The 17,794-nt window shown below is 40.9% G+C and overlaps 1 protein-coding gene across 3 annotated transcripts in view; it reads left to right on the plus strand.

Moving 5' to 3' along the window:
* ULK4 (unc-51 like kinase 4) overlaps nt 1–17,794 on the plus strand; it is a 388,775-nt gene that overhangs the window by 155,778 nt on the left and 215,203 nt on the right. For all 3 annotated transcript variants that reach the window (XM_073333132.1, XM_073333131.1, XM_073333133.1), the window contains 4 exons: nt 499–550; nt 787–881; nt 6,393–6,444; nt 6,544–6,688. In XM_073333132.1, coding sequence (XP_073189233.1) covers nt 499–550; nt 787–881; nt 6,393–6,444; nt 6,544–6,688 — 344 coding nt within the window. The remainder of the gene's footprint in view (nt 1–498; nt 551–786; nt 882–6,392; nt 6,445–6,543; nt 6,689–17,794) is intronic.

Consider the following 17,794-nt stretch of genomic DNA (forward strand, 5'->3'; position numbering starts at 1 on the left):
ATGCTTTTCTCTATGTACTCCTGCATGTAAGTGCATCCATACAAAATGGACTATGTGTGGAGATCAAAAAGATGGCCCCAATTACAGAAAATTACATTTTCCAGAGGGTTTTTGGTCTTTTTCATGAGTTATTTTAACATAGCAGTATCCAAGAAAGTTCTAAGTCTCTTTTTAGAAAATGCAGGCTCTGTTACTAATCAAGTACACTATTTAATTGCTTCCTATTTATCTGGAAACTTCTTGACATTAATCGACTTAATGGGCCTCGTTGTAGAGTACTTTTGAGTACGTAGAACCTTTACAGAACTGCAAAATTATGTCATGAGAACTAGAATACAAATGCATTCAATGTTCATATATGAAAAATATTAAATATGATTAAGGACAGCATAGTCTTAATGAGGATGCTATGAGGTGCATGTTTGAGTGTAAAACATTTGTTGTTCTTTGTTTCTAAACTCGTTTTGAGTGTGTATATTTTACTTATTTTTTCTACAGAATTTTATCAAATCAATAGATTCGGGAGAAACTAACTTAAATGGAGCGGTAGGTAAGTTCATCTATGGCATTCTCATATCTTTATATGAATCTATTCTTACCAGGGGTGCTGGAACAATGTGTATAGTGGGGGTGCTGAGAGCCATTGAACCAAATGTAAACCCTATATATGATTGAAACCACTTCAAATCAGGGGGTGTGGCAGCACCCCCAGTACCCCTAGCTCCAGCACCTATGATTCTTACTGTAGCATGTTATAAAGAAAGACAATGATTCTTTTATGAACAGGTCAAGCTGCATCAGAAGAACTGATTAAGTCCACCTTATCAGCATTCGAAGTGGTAACACAGCATCCAGTCTTATTGACACTCCACTGCTCAACAGTAAGTCCTGGCAGAACATGAAACAATTGCATACATACTGGCTGAATTCCCACTAATAAACGGAATGTTTCAAGTAGTCGGTAGTTATTAGGGTCTTGACTTAAAATATGTATGGTCAGAAAATAGAAAAAAGTTTTAATTATTTTTTGATTGAAAAAGATTTGTTCGGTTATAGAAAGATCTAAATTTAAAAGATGAACAGATATGTTCAGGTTCAATTTATTGTGTCCAAATAGTTGAAAAGGTGCAAAAAGAGTCAGATGTTTTGTCCAAAATTAGCTCTGGAAATTTATTTGTTTTTAAAATGATTTTGTATGCCAAAAGAACTGGATTGACCACTTTAGCCTCAGAACAAGAACAGCACTGAACATCAGTGGAAGTTTCCCCACTTTGTTCTGCCAGTATGCCTTAACCACGACCTGAAGAGATCCACCTCGAAGAGTAAAAGGGTATTTCAGCCTTCAAGGTCATTCAGTCCTTGTTCTTTCTCATGAGACTGCTACCAAGAGTACCAATTAATGTTGGTTATGGTGTTGATTTTTATTATTATATGGATACTTGTTAACTGGAAATTGGACTGTAATCACCAAACTCAACAGCCATCAAATTTCAACAGCCTTTGGTCATTAATAAACTGAGCTGAACTGACATGAACAAGTGGTCTAGAGATGAAAAACTGTGTCTCAGTTCTCCAATCCCCTTTCGGGGTGTGTGTTTTCAGCAGACTGTTAAGTTGTGAAGTTGTAAGAACTAAAACTACTAAAACTAACAACAACAACAAAAATAGATGAGCTGGAATTAAAATCCCTGTTGTTGTTGTTGGTTTTGAATAGTTTACAGTAAACAACCCACAATATATGGGTGTTCGCCGAACAGTCAAGAAAGTCTAGTCCTCCCCACTAGTAGATAGGAATCAGATAGATAAGTAGATAGAGGTTATGGGAAGTGGAACAGGGATATGCAGTTTATCTTTAAGTCAACTCAATTCACTGTAAGCAGAATTGCAGAAGTAGTTAAGTAGAGATCTGGAGTGAATTCAAGTGAATGTTATCTCAGACACCTATCAGCATGTAAATTGATGGTTAGACACCATTCCAAGAGCATACGGTTTCTTAAGATAATGATTCTGTGCTTTTTAGTGTGACCTCCATAAAAGAGATGCATGTTTCTTTCAAAATATTAACTGAAATTTCAGTACCTTCTATCCGTGCATTATATTAAATTATAAGGTCTGTTTTTTTCTGAAATAAATTGCAGCAAGAAGGCAGGTGCCTTTTAGTATACATACTCCGCAACATATTGTGACAAAAAGTGAGGAGTGACTATCCCACTTCACTTCACTTCACTTCAAAATTATCACTAAGCTGTACTTTCACTGTGCTGTAGCAATGTCCACCAAACCGCAAGCTGGTTCACTGTAGATTCACGCCCTGATTTGCTGTGCAGTAACTTGCCATGTAGACAAACCCTTCATTTGTTTCCTAGCTCTGTGTAGATCAAAAATGCTGTAAGAATCCGTTTTAGTCCCAGACTAAGAAAGGGCAGAGTCATGTGGGTGTGTGTGTTTGTTTTTTTTTTAATTTAACCCAACTTTTTTCACTTTAAAAATATTCAAGTTTTATTCAGGTGTTTTGCAAAGTTCTGTGGTAGTGTTTACTTTATCCAAACAATCACTATCAATAACCAGAACTAATTTTTGTGTCCACCCAAATGCTTGTTAAAGTTTATGAAGTATGGCACTTTTGTATACAGACAGAATCCTTTCCCAGTTTTCAAATGGATGTCTTTTTAAAAAAATATATTTATTAACTGAAAATAACTACTTCCATTGCTTATGAACAATTAGTTTTGAGAAAATAATCTGTCACTTGCCTGCTTCATTTCCATCGATAAGTTTTCTCTTTCTCCAGACCAGTATCAGTGTCCAATAAATGGCCATTCAAACCCCATATATAGTGGGGAAAGTGCCCTGAATTTAGTATGCTAGGTTGAAGAGATCTGTTTTAATCCATCATAACTGATTCTGTAACCGCATCTGCCGCTAATAGTGTGAACTGTAATTAGTTTACCACTTGCAGGGTCTAGTGTGCTAATTATTTTGGGAAGTACAGCTTACCATTACTGTAGAGGAAAGTGCTACCTCATCTTACATGATGCATAAAAAATATTTTTAGAAATACTGTTACTCAAGGGATATCTTTTAATTGCTACAGGTTGGGCATGAGTGGAATCTATGAATATAAATGCCAGCACCCAAAGGAACTTAAAGCTTTTTTTAAAAGTTGAAGCAAGACATGTTCACAGTTCCAGATCAATACTTTAAATATAAAAATGGTTACTAGGATATCCTTTTACTAGCCAGAAATGTGTATCTTCAATAGGTCCCAGAGGTTAGGATGATTTCTTTAGACAAAGTTGCCTACCATCACTGTGTCATGAATTAAAAAAATTAGCCAAAGCCTTCTTGAGTGGTGCATAACATTTGCTCCCCAACAGCAACATTGAAATTGTTTTAGTTTCCAATAGCAAATTAAGAAAAGATGGTGTTTGTTAACCTTTTTTAAAAAAACAAGAACATTCCTTTTAAACAAAAAGAAAAATCATTTTACCTACCTATTGGCCCAGTACTCCCTTATATGGGACTAATCCACACAGGAATAGACACTCCCTGAAATTGCTTATTTTCTATTTGATTCTTGCATATCAGGGAGTTGTTTCCCTAGATGTCCACAGAATAGGCCAGGGATCCTACCTCCCCCTAAACCTCACAATGAGCCACCAGAGACCCTGCTATCAAGTTACCACTGGCCCCTCTGGCTTCTGCAGGGGTCACTCTGTCAGGAGCTCTCTTGACCTCAGGTGCCCAAGTACCTGCCCATCCCATGACTCTTTCAGAGGCTTGCACAGCATAGAGAGGAAGCAGTATATCTTACTGCATGTTCTGTCTGCAAGTTTTGTAAAGGAGGAAGAGGGGATAATGCATCAGTTTTGATTCCCTGCAAAGCTTTGGAACTGGACCCCCAAGAAGCCTCCACATAAGGGGAAAGGGAGCATGTTGTCGTGGCAGCACTCCTCCATTTCTACACCCTTCCCCACTACATCTGCATAGACTCCATTTCTTCATATATATGTAGAAAAGAGTAGATGAAACAAAGGAAGGAAACAAAGCTGTCTGTCCCCTTCATGTTCCACAATATTATCAGTGGGCTTTCCCCTCTCTACTATATGATGGAAGACTGACTAACCTTTTCTCCTCCCTGAGGTGTAGGAATCCAGTCTTGTCTATTGCGTATAAGTTCTTATAATGTCTTCATCATCCTAGTATCTGGGTACCTTCCAGTAGCATATTACAATGTGTGTTTGTCATCTGTCATATATGGTTTGTTCTTCCTCTCATTCTCGCCCTATGGGGGATTTGTGCATGCAGTGTAGTGTTTTCTTTTGGTCTGTATTTTTTGTTGGTGATGTGTTTTAGGTTTGGGTTATTTTACAATTATTTTTGTTTTAGTATGTATGCTATGCTCTGTGTTAGAGAAGGCAAGGTTGAAGAAGTGCACCTTACACGTGGAGTGGGAAGGTGGTGAGGTTTGTGATAGTGCTTAATTCCTGGGGAGTTCATTCCACGCTCTTGAACTGGCCCCCAAGAAAGCTCTGTCTCTTGCACAGATGAATTTTACACTTATGGTCGAAAGTTCCATTGTGACTGAGGGGGAAAGTTGTCAACCATGACCTTCATCCTGGATCTTTAGGCTTTTTTTAAAGATATGCTGGGCCCATGCAATAAAGCACCATGAAGATAAGGACCAAGACATTGAATTTGATTGAATATTCTATGGGAAGCCAGGGTACAGAGTAGAGGAGGTAGGTTTGGTACGCTTAAAGTAGCCTGTATGCTGAGGAGACGCATTACAACATTCTATAGTAAATAAAGTTTCCTAATGGCTGATGTGTATGGCATTGGTGTAGTCCAGGCAGGAGGTGGTGAAAACATGTATAACTGAGACCAGGTCATTGTCTGCCATAAGATGATGGTGTTTCCTAGCCAGCCAGAGATGATAGCAGCATCTGTGAATAATGCTTTCTGTGCGAGAAGTAGCATCAGCAAGGAATCCAGGAGCATTCCTAAACTAGGATCTGAATTGAGTGGCAGAAGAAGTGATCCCATACACTCTTACCCATCTCACAGGTCTGTTGTGAGACTTGCTTAGTTAGCATTCGTAAAGCAATTTAAAGTCCTCCATTGAAAGGCGCTATGAAGTGCTAAGTCATTTTATTACTTATTCTATTATATATGTATTGTAAAGGCTATGAAAGATTTCATAATGATAAAGTATTGAAAAATGCACCTTATACATTATTAAGGCTTTGAGTGCTCTATGAAATGAAATGATTAGTCTCCAAACAATGAATTGTTAACCATTGTAATGTGCCATTTTTGTAACATTCAAATAAATTCAGTGGAACTAAACTGATTTATACTAACTAAGAAGCTAGCCACAAATACATATTTTTGAAACATCATATCTTACATTCTGTTCAGAGCAATTGAGGCACCCACCTTATGGTGGCATGGTGAAATTTGTTTCCACTTGATTTTTTTTTTTTTGTGGTGGTGTTATCTTTTCATTATTTGATTTGTGTAGTTTACTGAAATGATTAACTAGTAATATTAACTTCTCAGTTTTAGGATCTGTGACCTGCCCTCGATGCTCAAGATTAGTTTACTGTATTGTATTGCTTCTGATGATTTTCATCTCTTCTCCTGTTGAGTTTTCCATTCCCAATAACTTTTTATTTGCTTGTTAGATGGCTGAATTTGCATAAAATTTAAGATAAAAATAAGCTATCATTTCACTAAAGAGGGGACTTGATGTATCAGACTGGAATATATTGCTCAGTGACTCTAGGGAATATAGAAACATTTTCTTGGAGTATATTTTTTTCAAAATTCAAGACTTCAGTCTCTAAATCTGAATCTCAATGGGAACCTATGGATGACTGTACTGGAAAGAACCAATGGTTTATCTAGTTGAAGTATCCACTCTCTGAAATTGATGATGGTGAATGCTTAGGTGTGGATGGTGTGAAAATTCCACAACGTACCTTAACTATCATTGGAGGAAATTTCTTCCTAATCCCATCTGATTAGTTTATGGACTGGAGCATGGGGATTAATACACGTGGTAATTTTATTTTAGCTTCTTTAATATCTAAATTCGGCATCAAATTCTGCTTTTTAAACTAAAAAGAATTTTCTCAGTAAATTGTGCCAACATTGATACTACTGTTTTTGATATACAGATGTTATCTATGACTTTATAGTGATTTACTAGACCAAAGTGAACTTGGTGGCCTAATAAGTGTGATTATGGATGAATTTCCATGATTGTTCAGTTCATCCCTTTGATTAAAGACTCTAGCAGTGGAATAAACAGATTATGTATATATTTCTGAGTTCTGTTTTTTCTTTCTGAATGATCTAAACCAGATCTTTTTAATGCTCTGTTTTAGGTTGTGGACTATATCCTCCCACCCTTAATTTCTTTGGTTCATAGTCAGAATGGTAAGTACATGGCCACATCAACTAAAATTTCCATGAATTCCACATTTTGTTTTAATTAGACTTCAGTGTGGTCACATTCTTGGCACATTTATTTTCAAGTGGAATGGAGACTCTTCAGCTTGCGGTTGCTTTCAGAAACCACATCACTGCTTGTGAGCCACGAGGTCATGGCTGAGGAGAAAGAGGAGAGCCTTGACTCAAACAACAAGCTTCTGTGTCTCATTAGAGATTCATTGCTGCCTCAGTAAGTACAGTACTGCTGCTCTAATGGGGAATAATTTGATATCCAATCCATTTTGACTATATATTTGTTTTAAATACTTTTTTGATGTAAACAATAAAACAAAAATAGTAGTAAGTAATGATGAATTGGTGTCACAGATTTTTCTGCCAGATGTTTGCCTACCAAATCCATTCAGTACTTGGGATGGGATCCCTGGAGTACAACCTGGAACGTGGGACTGCTGTGCCCCCTAAACTCTCCTAGTCTGGGCTGTCTCTCTCAGTGCAATAAAAGTGACAAACAGCAAACCCTTCCAGGAGCTGTGATCACTCAGCCATCAGCATGTGGAGATTCACACCGAGCTAAATTGCAGGAATGCTCTCTCAGCCACTCATGAATCATAATGAGAGAAGCATCAGCCAATCACTCCAGCTCCCAGCCTTGCCCCCCAGACGTATACCCTCTCATATTGCTCAAGACTCCCTTGGACAGTGTAAACTCATTAATTAGCTCACCACTCCAACAAAGGGTAGTGAACGTGCAACAGCCTTTGTTAATCTGAGCTGAGATTCCCCAAGCACCTCCACTAAACCCACACTGTTTTAGGTAAATTATAAAACAGATTTATTAACTACAGAAGGCTAGCTTTTAAGTAGCAGGCATAGAGAGCAAAGTTGATTAAGAAATTTAAAATAAATTTGCAGACCTAAATTCTAACTTTAACAGACTAAGCAAGATTTGAATCAAACAGCTTTTCTCACCCTAATAGATGTTACAGACAGCTCATAGTCCTCAATACACAGGCTGTATTCGCTTTCAGCCTAGGACTCCTCTCCCCAGTTCAAAGTCTTTATCTTCCAGGTGTGGAGATGCGGGAGGAGGGAGGCCAAGTGGTGATGTCACTGTCCCTCTTTTATACTTCCTTCCCGAAACTAGAAAGATCCTTGCTGTGACATGGGAGTTAGACAGCCCTCATTGCATACATGCCCTCTCCAAGGAGTCTCTGGGATAGCAGATTCTTCTTGATGGGCCATCAATGCCTGTCTGGCCAGAGATAGTTGCCTCAACCTCACAACATATTTCATTAACATATATAGCAATACTTCATAACTGTACATAAAATGATAGTGCACACAATCCAACAGGATATTAATGCTCAGCAAATCAAGACTTTTTAAACGATACCGCGCAAGACATACTCTGTACCAAACCTATAATACTCCGATCACAGTGGTGAATATGGGGTTTCCGGTGCACAGAGGTACAGAGTGTGTCAATGACACAAATAGAACTTCTGTGGGACATCCAAGTTGCATCTCAGTGATACTGTCTCCATGGTTTCTCGTAGAACAAGACAAGAATTTCCCTCAGCTCTTGGGCTGTGATTTAAACAAATCCATGTTTGCCCAGCTAATGAGTTAAGAATAGTTCTTCTTTGAGTAGATTCAGCCATGTATTTCATATAAGCGTGCATCCAGTGCACCAAAGCCCTAGAACTTTGCCCAGAAATACCCACAGAATGGCACTCATACCCTGCTGCCCTAACCCTCCTCTAGCTATGTAAGGACAGCATTGCCCCAATCCCCCTCAAGTTTTTTCTCACCTCCTACAGCTAGCGTCAGAGCTCAGTGAGGTGTGTTCACCTTGCATTTTCAGTCTCGGTTTTCTGAGAGGTTTTTCTTGTTTTATTCTATATAATAGTTAGTGGTACTTTAGGTTTAGTTTAGTGTTAGTTTGAGTAGTTGTCTGCCCTGTGTGATGCCCTCATCAGGGCTCAAACATTGTCCATTGCAAGGAGGGGCTATCCCCAATAGCGATCCCCACATGAGGTGCTTGTTGTGCCTCTGTGAGGGACACATAAAGGAATAGTGCTCCATCTGTAAGTCATTCAACAAGAGAACTCAGGTGGTGAGAGGCTTACAGCTGAAGCAGCACCTTCTGGAGCAGGCCATAAGGCCTGCTTCAACACCAAGGCACTCGTCTGATTGGCGGTCACCTATGTAACCAGCAAGTGATGCCGGTCCAAATTCAGACCCTGCTGTTTCTCCCAGTAGGAAGAGGAGTCATTGTCCCTCGTTTGGTGTGGCAAGAAAGAGGTCCCATAAGACTAAAGGGGACCGTGCCATGTAGAATTGCCAATTTTGGTTGGATGTATTCCTGGAGATTTCATCACATGACATTTTTTAATTCTTGGAGACTCCAGGTCAGTCCTGGAGGGTTGGCAACCCTAGTGCCATGGCTTGGGGAAACTCTTCATCACCTTTCAAGAGGAGTGCTGCCCGGCACTGTACTCCTTCCGGCACATGGGATGGAGCAGGTCCATCCAATCATTCCCTAGTACTGCGCTGAGATCAGTGAGAGCTCATACTGTTGACTCCAGGTCTAGTCATGGGGCATCCATTGAATCTGGTACTGATGATGTAAGCACCAGCGCTGACTGTCTCCATGCCGTTGGCATATCAGGTGGCTTCAGACCTGATTTGCCTTTCAGTCTCTAACTCTCCACTAGTTCAGGAGTCTTCTGGTGCCATTATGTCTACTGCTTCATCTTCCTTTGTTTCCTTGGCATCTTCTGACTGTGTTGCAGAGGTGCTGAGTTTCTTTGCACTGCAGTTCGCACTGTCCACATCTCAGGCTGTGGAATTGAGGCTGATGCTGTGCCCAACACTGAAGGCCCCCTTGATGCAGGTGTCATTGCCCTCTCTACACTGTCATTGCCCTGGCAGCAGATCTTGTTGTCAAACTCGGTACCATCCTTGGCCTCTGTCATAAATATAAAGGGAAGGATAAACACCTTTAAAATCCCTCCTGGCCAGAGGAAAAACCCTTTCACCTATAAAGGGTTAAGAAGCTAGGATAACCTCACTGGCACCTGACCAAAATGACCAATGAGGAGACAAGATACTTTCAAAGCTGGAGGGGGGGGGGAGAAACAAAGTCTGTCTGTGTGATGCTTTTGCCGGGAACAGAAAAGGAATGGAGTCTTAGAACTTAGTAAGTAATCTAGCTAGATATGCGTTAGATTCTGTTTTGTTTAAATGGCTGATAAAATAAGCTGTGTTGAATGGAACGTACATTCCTGTCTTTGTGTCTTTTTGTAACTTAAGGTTTTGCCTAGAGGGATTCTCTGTGTTTTAAATCTGATTACCCTGTAAAGTATTTACCATCCTGATTTTACAGAGGTGATTCTTTTACTTTTTCTTCAATTAAAATTCTTCTTTTAAGAACCTGATTGCTTTTTCATTGTTCTTAAGATCCAAGGGTTTGGGTCTGTGTTCACCTATGCAAATTGGTGAGGATTTTTATCAAGCCTTCCCCAGGAAAAGGGGTGTAGGGCTTGGGAGGATTTTGGGGGGAAAGACATTTCCAAGCAGGCTCTTTCCCTGTTACAATTTGTTAGATGCTTGGTGGTGGCAGCAATAAAGTCCAGGGGCAAAAGGTAAAATAGTTTGTACCTTGGGGAAGTTTTAACCTAAGCTGGTAAAAATAAGCTTAGGAGGTTTTTCATGCAGGTCCCCACATCTGTACCCTAGAGTTCAGAGTCGGGGAAGGAACCTTGACAGCCTCTGTGCAGATGCCTTCTCTGGTATTGTGTGGGAGCATGATTTACTCAGTACTGCTGGTGCTGATTCCCTCTCCCTTTTCACCACTGATATCATGCCACATGTTGTGCTTCAGATTGGTCAGATCATTTGTTCACCCTATTGGGGCTGACGTCCCTGTTGTCACCAGAGAATCTTTGAGACCCCTCGAGGTTCTGGTTAGAGTGGTCATCCTCTCTGTCATCACCCAATATGGTGATCTATGATGTCTGATGCCTGAGTACCAAGGTTGGCATCATTCCTGCAGTCGGGACTGGGGGTCTTGACCCGGTGCCTACTGACCACCAATGCCATATCCTTTTGCCCAGTGTCCTCCTTATGACATGCCTCGGTTTTTGAGGTCTTACTCTTCGACTCACTCCAGAGCAAGATCACCAGTCCCATTAGTGGCTCTCATTCCCAAACCATAGCTACAAGCGACTACTGAGCCTTTTCCCTCTGTGCCTCCAGGATTATCCATAAGAACAGCCGTACTGGGTCAGACCAATGGTCCATCTAGCCCGGTATCTTGTCTTCCAACAGTGGCCAATTCCAGGTGCTTCAGAGGGCAATCATTCAGTGATCCATTGCCTGCCATCCACTCTCAGGTTCTGGCAAACAGTCTAGGGACACTCAGAGCATGGGGTTGCATACCTGACCATCCTGGCTAATAGCTATTGATAGACCTATTCTCCATGAACTTATCTAGTCCTTTTTTGAATCCCATTATAGTTTCCATTCTGTAAAGTGACCATTTATTCCTACCCTTTGTTTCCTATCTTTTAACCAGTTACTGATCCATGACAGGACCTTCTCTCTTATCCCATGACTGCTTATATTGACTGGATCACCCTTGTTTACATGTTTGTTTGTTCCCCTCAAAGAATTCTGATAGATTGATAAGGCATGAATTCCCTTTACAAAAGCCATGTTGACTCTTTTCCAACAAATTGTGTCCATCAATGTATATGATGATTCTGTTCTTTACTATACTTTCATCCAATTTGCCTGGTACTGAAGTTAGGCTTACCAGCCTGTAACTGTCTGGATCACCTCTCAAGCCTTTTTAAAAAATTGGCATCACATTAGCTATCCACCAGTCACCAGGTGCAGAAGCCGAGTTAAATGATAGACTATATGCCACACTTAGTAGTTCTGCAATTTCATATTTGAGTTCCTTCATAACCCTCTTGGGCGAATACCATCTGGTTCTGGTGACTTAGTACTGTTTAATTTATCAATTTTGTTCCAAAACCTCCTCTGTTTACACCTCAGTCAGGGACAGTTCCTCAGACTTCTAACCTAAAAAGAATGGCTCAGGTGTGACTAACCAGATCCTGTGGTGCAAAACCAGGACCTGTTGTTGGCACAGCAAACCACCTCTTCATCCTCTCTGGATGACTCATCTGTGCCAGGCTCCTCCTCCTCCTCCCTAGATGCCTAAACAGTTTAACACATAAGGACCTTAGGCTACCTTAGGTATCCAGGTGGAATTTCTGCAGGACAATATGCATAAGCTGCTGGATGTTCTCCAACCATCAGCTCCAGGAAGAGTAGTCCTGGTTACATGAGGCTCTGTTGGAGTCTGCAGAGGCCCTACAGACTCCTGCTTTGTTGTCTCTCACAGGGAAGTGTTCAGAGAAGTGATACTTTATTCCCATGCAGGGTTTCTACTCCCACCCAACCCCTAACTCTCTTGAGATAACTGCAGCAAATGACAGGGAAGACATAAATATACATCTACGGACAAAGAGTCCAAAAGGATGGACTTAATGGGGAGGAACATTTATATTTTCTCTTCCCTGCAGATGTGGTTTGCAACCCAACAGATGTTGCTCTCTAAATATGGCTTTTGCTCTCTAAATATGGCTTTGTTAATTGGGTGCCCATGTCTGAGTTTGCAGAGAAGTTGCTAAAAGCCTTAAAGAGTTTAAGGCATTCATTGGAGAAAGCCTTATGGGAACCAAGATTTCTTTACTGTCATCTCTAGACCTGGCAGATATCTCAGCCAGAATTATGGCATTGGCTGTGACCATGAGGAGATTCCTGAGGGCTGCAGAATTCAGGCATTATACCTGAGGGCCAGCAGACCATGGCTGGAAAAGTTTTTGGAAAAGCTCAATGAGACCCTGCGCTCTTTTGCGTTCCTTGGGAATTATATGCCAGCTGTACAGGGATGCCCCTATACGTGTTTCTTTCCAGTAAGGCAGTGGGACTACCCCAGGAAAGGACATAGATCCCAGAGGTGAAGGCCCACTGGTTCCAGATTTAGCTATCCACGTCATCCTCCTGCAACATCCAGCAAGCACTCATTTTGACTTCTGTGTCCAGGACAGTGATCCAGTGGTGATCAATGCTTTTCACCTGCACTGGGAATCAGCACTCCTGTATGCTTTTCCTCCAACTCTGATCATCCCACAAGTCATTCTCTAACTGAAATTGTATTGTGTCAGGCTTATTCTCACTCCTCCAGGACGGCCTAGATAATGGTGGTTCTCTGACCTCCTTGCGTTATCAGTCCAGCCTCCCATATCTCTTCCTCTTCATCTGGGCTCCTGGCTCAGTATCACAGCCAGATTTCACATCCAGCACTCATCTCCCTGCATCTTGTGGATACTGGATGGTTAGACGAGGAGAGAAATGATATTCAGAGGTGGTCTGGCAAATCTTGCTTAATAATAGAAAGCCCTCCATCAGAACGTCCTATTTGGCCAAATAGAAGTGGTTCTCAATATGATTGTTAGCCTGGGGAATTCAAGTGAAAATGGTTTGTATACAGGACAACTCTGAGTACCTGTTACACCTTGAGGTTTCTGATTTTTCACTTAATTAGTTGAGAAAGCACTTGGTGGCAATTTTGGCATTTCACCTACCCATCCATCGGAAATAGGTATTTTTGAACTCCATGGTAATGAAATTCTTGAAAGGAGTCATTCAGCTCCATTTCAGGCTCAAGAACTGAGAGGCTCGCTATCCAGTTGTATGGAAAAGGGGGATTTAATAGTTTAATTTGTGCTGACTTTATTTTTAAAGGGGACTCTGGCTGGCCTACTTTGTGTGTGTAATTGAAGCCTGCAAAAAGTCTGCCCACATTCAATTGATTCAAGTGAGAGATTCTCGCAGGTCTTAGAATGTTGCTCTATATATCTGAAATGCAAAAGGGCAGCTTTAGAGAAATGCAGTATTGGCAAAGATTTTCTTATCATGTACTGTATACATGACTGGCACCCTCTACTTGAGTTTAAGAATGGTAATTTTGGGTTAGAAATATTAGTGCGTTTGTAGATCAGTATGTTATTTTTTTTTCCCTACCTTTCATTGAGTGGAATGTTTTCATTTCTTTCAATGAGAGATTTTATTTTTCCTGGGTATTTGGTAACCAATACAAAACTTTTGGAAATAATAAAATAAACAGGGATGGTTGAAATGGTTTGTATTAAATAAAAACTGACCAAAATGTTCCTCAAACTCAGATCACACCAACCCTTTTTCATATATGAAAACGTTTTTTAATCTTTTAAAATACAGAAAATAATATTTCGCATTTACCCATTCCTTTGCACTTCCTGGTTTTGGTTGAGATCTCATGTGCTGAAATGTGATTAAGATTATCATGTGGTGGTTCTTGGCAGATTTCCAGCCCAGCTCTTCAAACTAAAATCTTGGATCGTTCAGATAGGGAGGAGGTAAATGTTTAGAATTTTTAGTGGTTAAAGAAACTCCAAAACGTCTGGGTTCCCTTGACACTATTTATATGTGAGAAAGATGGCAATATAGCAATTTACCAGATTATAGTTGAAATTTACCAAATAATTATTTTCATCTCTAAAAACTGAGTTTATTAGTTTGTATGTTTCTTCATGTGATGAAAATATTAGTCATAGATATTCACACTGTAATGGCTTAGGAGCAGAGAGACTTGTTCTCCACATAGAAGGTACAGCACTGGGTTATTTGTGATTCATAACCCTATATAGTTTTCCAGAAAAAGTTAATCATAATTGCCACAAAAAGAATGTTCATTTTAGCAGTTCTGGATTTTTTGTGTGGTATTTGGGTCGATTAATCACTTGGCTATAGAATTACTTAGTACGCCGAAATATCTTACCCTAAATATTTCACTTATGTTACCTTTGGGGGAAAAAAACTGGAGTTTCAAGTAAAAACAAATAACTAAGACTGATTTTATTGAACACATGGGAGATTGAGGTTAAATAAATATAATGGTAATCATTTATTTTTTAAATAATATATCTTCTCTGTGAACATTAACAAGTTACCAAGTACCACATTTATAAGCATGTAGGCCTAAAATTAGGCTTCTATATCAATATTTATTAATATTGTTAGGAATTATCAGTTTTTGAGACCTAAATCCATGTTTTGTGTAACAAAATCAGAATTTTGAGAGCTAATTTAGGTGACTACCTTTAGGCTCCCTTGTTTAAAAATGTAGTCCCAGCAGTCCTTGCCTTGACTATAAGCATGCATGAGTAGTCTCATTGAGATCAGTAAGACTACTTGCATGTGTAAGTGTTTGCAGGATTGGGGCCTATGTCACTAGTGAATTAAGATATTTTTTTCTAATGTGAGAGAAAGAGAAGTTCATTAATCACAAATGAGAAAATGTGTTTTATTTCAGGTATTGGAATTTATTAGTTGGAAAGTACAAGCTTTAATTATTACAGATAAAAAGCTACCATCAAGTATTAAGTCTTTGGTCTACCATGCATGATAGTAAGTTCAGTTCCTGGTATTTCCTTCCAAAGATGTCATGGACTTGGAACATAATATGGCTAGCACACTTAGCTTAGCAGCGAGTACCAGTGATGTGTTGCTGACAGCAAGCCCTGCCTTGCTCACACATGTACTGTGTGAAATGGGACTACTTTAATACACATTAGGGAACTTTTAGTGTATGCCAGCAGGTTTCACACAGGCCAGTTCGTTTGTGATGTGCGGAATGTTCCCTAGAATTTATACCTCTCTGGTGCAGATTAGTGCACTGTGTACACAAGTCCGTAGGAGTGTCTTTTTCTGTGAAGGGAGTCCCATAGATGCCAAGATAACCAGTGATATGTGTTGGTAGTTTTTAGAAAACACTTATGCAATATGAAAACATTGTGGTGTCAAAAACATGGTATTCTTTCTTTTACTAATCCCCTCATTTTTCCTTTTTAAGTTCTTCATGCTTTACTTTGATGAATAATGGAATGTCTCGTCTGTTGCCTTTATCTCTTCCAAATGTCTAGATTGGCCTTCCTAAAGGAAGCACTTACTAATGAAAGGTGCTGTTTTTGACAGGAGTGAGTCAGTCTGTGTTTGTCTGTTTGTCTCTGTCTCTTACTCACTCTTGTATCTTATTTCATCCCTTCTCTTCCCCATTACCATATGCAATTATTTTACAGCTGTTCATTTCCTTAAAAGAAATAGAAATATCCTTATTCCTCTGGTAAATCAAAGATTGTCATGTTGTTAGAAGACATATCAGTGTCCATGTTGATATTCAGCATCTTGTTTCCTCTTTACCAGGCTTTCGGTTAGTGGATTTTGCATGGGTCTTTTCAAAGATTTCTTTCTTGTACCTCTTTACTGATCCGGACTTTCCATACATGTTTTCACTTTTATCTGCATGTAAAGTTGATCAGACATTTCATCCAGATTTGCTGTTCTTGCCTGTGTACTATATCTGCTTGTGTGTTATGTACAATCTTCAGTTGTCTTTAAAAATAAATAAATAAAGCAAACTTTGAGGGGAATGAGTTGATGTTAGGTGGTAGGTAACTAATATTCATGTCTCCCTCACTACATGGCATTTTAGAAGTAAAAAAAACCTGATTGGAGTTGTTGCACATTCACTAGCATTCCTTGGAGGATGAAAGTGCACTTAATTCAAAACAGCCCCCCCCCTTCCCTCCCACCCTGGTGCTTTAAAAGGTTTTAAATTGCAAAAAAAAATAAACAAAATCAATAATCTAAGTTGGGTCACACATCATCCCTCGTACGATATTTCTGAGCTCCGCATAGCACTTATACCTTTTACTATTTTAAGATTCTTTGTGTAAAATGATTTTTTGTCATTTTACTGCTGACCTTTTGAAAATGTAGATATACATGTTACTAAAGGACTCTATTAATACTGCATTTCTTCCTTTGTATTTTCTTCCCATAAACTGGGATTAATTTTTGTGAAGCTCTGCTTTTGAAACTTCATATCCAAGTAGTGGACTTATTATACAGTTCCAAAGAGTTAGGGTCCCTGAGAGTGCTGGTTGGACCTAATTTTAAAGCCTGACCTGAACGTGACTAGACCACAGTTGACCCAAATGCAGGAGTGTCAAGTTGTGTTCATACTGGACCTGACTCTTGTAGTTGCGTCACATTGCATTGGGCTGCAAAGTTAGTTGCAGAGGGGTAGCAACCAGAGCCAGCAGACCAGAGTGGCCAGGGCATTGCAAACAGACCTATGTGCCTCTGTCATTCACAGGCCTGCCTTGTTTCCCCACCCTGTCCTGCAGCTGCCCCAATGAACATGGGATTGTCTGCTCCTGCACCCCCATGGGACCACAGCCCTCATAGGGTTGTCAGCTGTCTGGTTTTTTACAGGAATATCTGGTTGAAAAGGGACCCTGGTGGCGCCAGTCAGCATTGCTGACTGGGCTGTTAAGTCTGATTGGCGCGGGGCTGGCAGGCTCCCTACCCAGCTCCCAAGAAGTGGCCAGCATGTCCCTCCGGCTCCTAGGCATAGGGGCAGCCACAGAGGCTCTGTGCGCTGTCCTCGCCCCGAGCACCGGCTCCGTAGTTCCCATTGGCCAGGAACCATGGCCAATGGGCACTGCAGAGGCAGGCCTTGCGGGCAGAGGCAGCATATAGAGCCCCCCGTAGGAGCCAGAGGGACATGCTGGCCACTTCCCAAGAGCTGCCTGAGGTAAGCACCACCTGGAGCCCTCCCCCCCTCCCCCCCTCCCACGCCCCTGCCCCAGCCCTATGAAAATGAGCAAGTGAGGGTGGGGGAGAGTGAGCAATGGATGGAGTGAGCGGAGATGGGGCCTTGGAGAAAGGGCGGGGCAGGGAAAGGATATTTGGTTTTCTGCAATTAGAAAGTTGGCAACCCTAAGCCTCCAGCCTGCAGCCAGGGCAGCCAGTCACCATGCCCCATTGCTGTGTGCATTTGGGAAAGTCCTTGTCCTCCTCCCCTCTGCTGCTACCTCTTGCCTGGCAGTGCTGTAGGGCTCCAGGCACAGGGGAAAGGTAGGTGTGGGCACAAGCCCTGGGACTGTGGGGTGGTGTGGGGTTAGCACCCATCTGCTGAGCCCCCTATAATCACCATCTTCTCACATTTCCTGAAATGCTGCAGCAAGGGCATCTTCTGCACAGGAACCATGAACTACTCCATGCCAGGCAGGGAGGTGGAGTGCAAGGCAAGGGATGCCCAATGCAAGAACCTGACTGGCCATGCCGCACCACTCTAATAACAGCTGAGGTGCACCACGTGTGTATGTGCACATTTGTGTATTTGTCTGTTTCTTAAGGTGGGAAACAGCTG

The sequence above is a fragment of the Lepidochelys kempii genome, chromosome 2 (assembly GCF_965140285.1).
Source record: "Lepidochelys kempii isolate rLepKem1 chromosome 2, rLepKem1.hap1, whole genome shotgun sequence".
Lineage (NCBI taxonomy): Eukaryota > Metazoa > Chordata > Testudines > Cheloniidae > Lepidochelys > Lepidochelys kempii.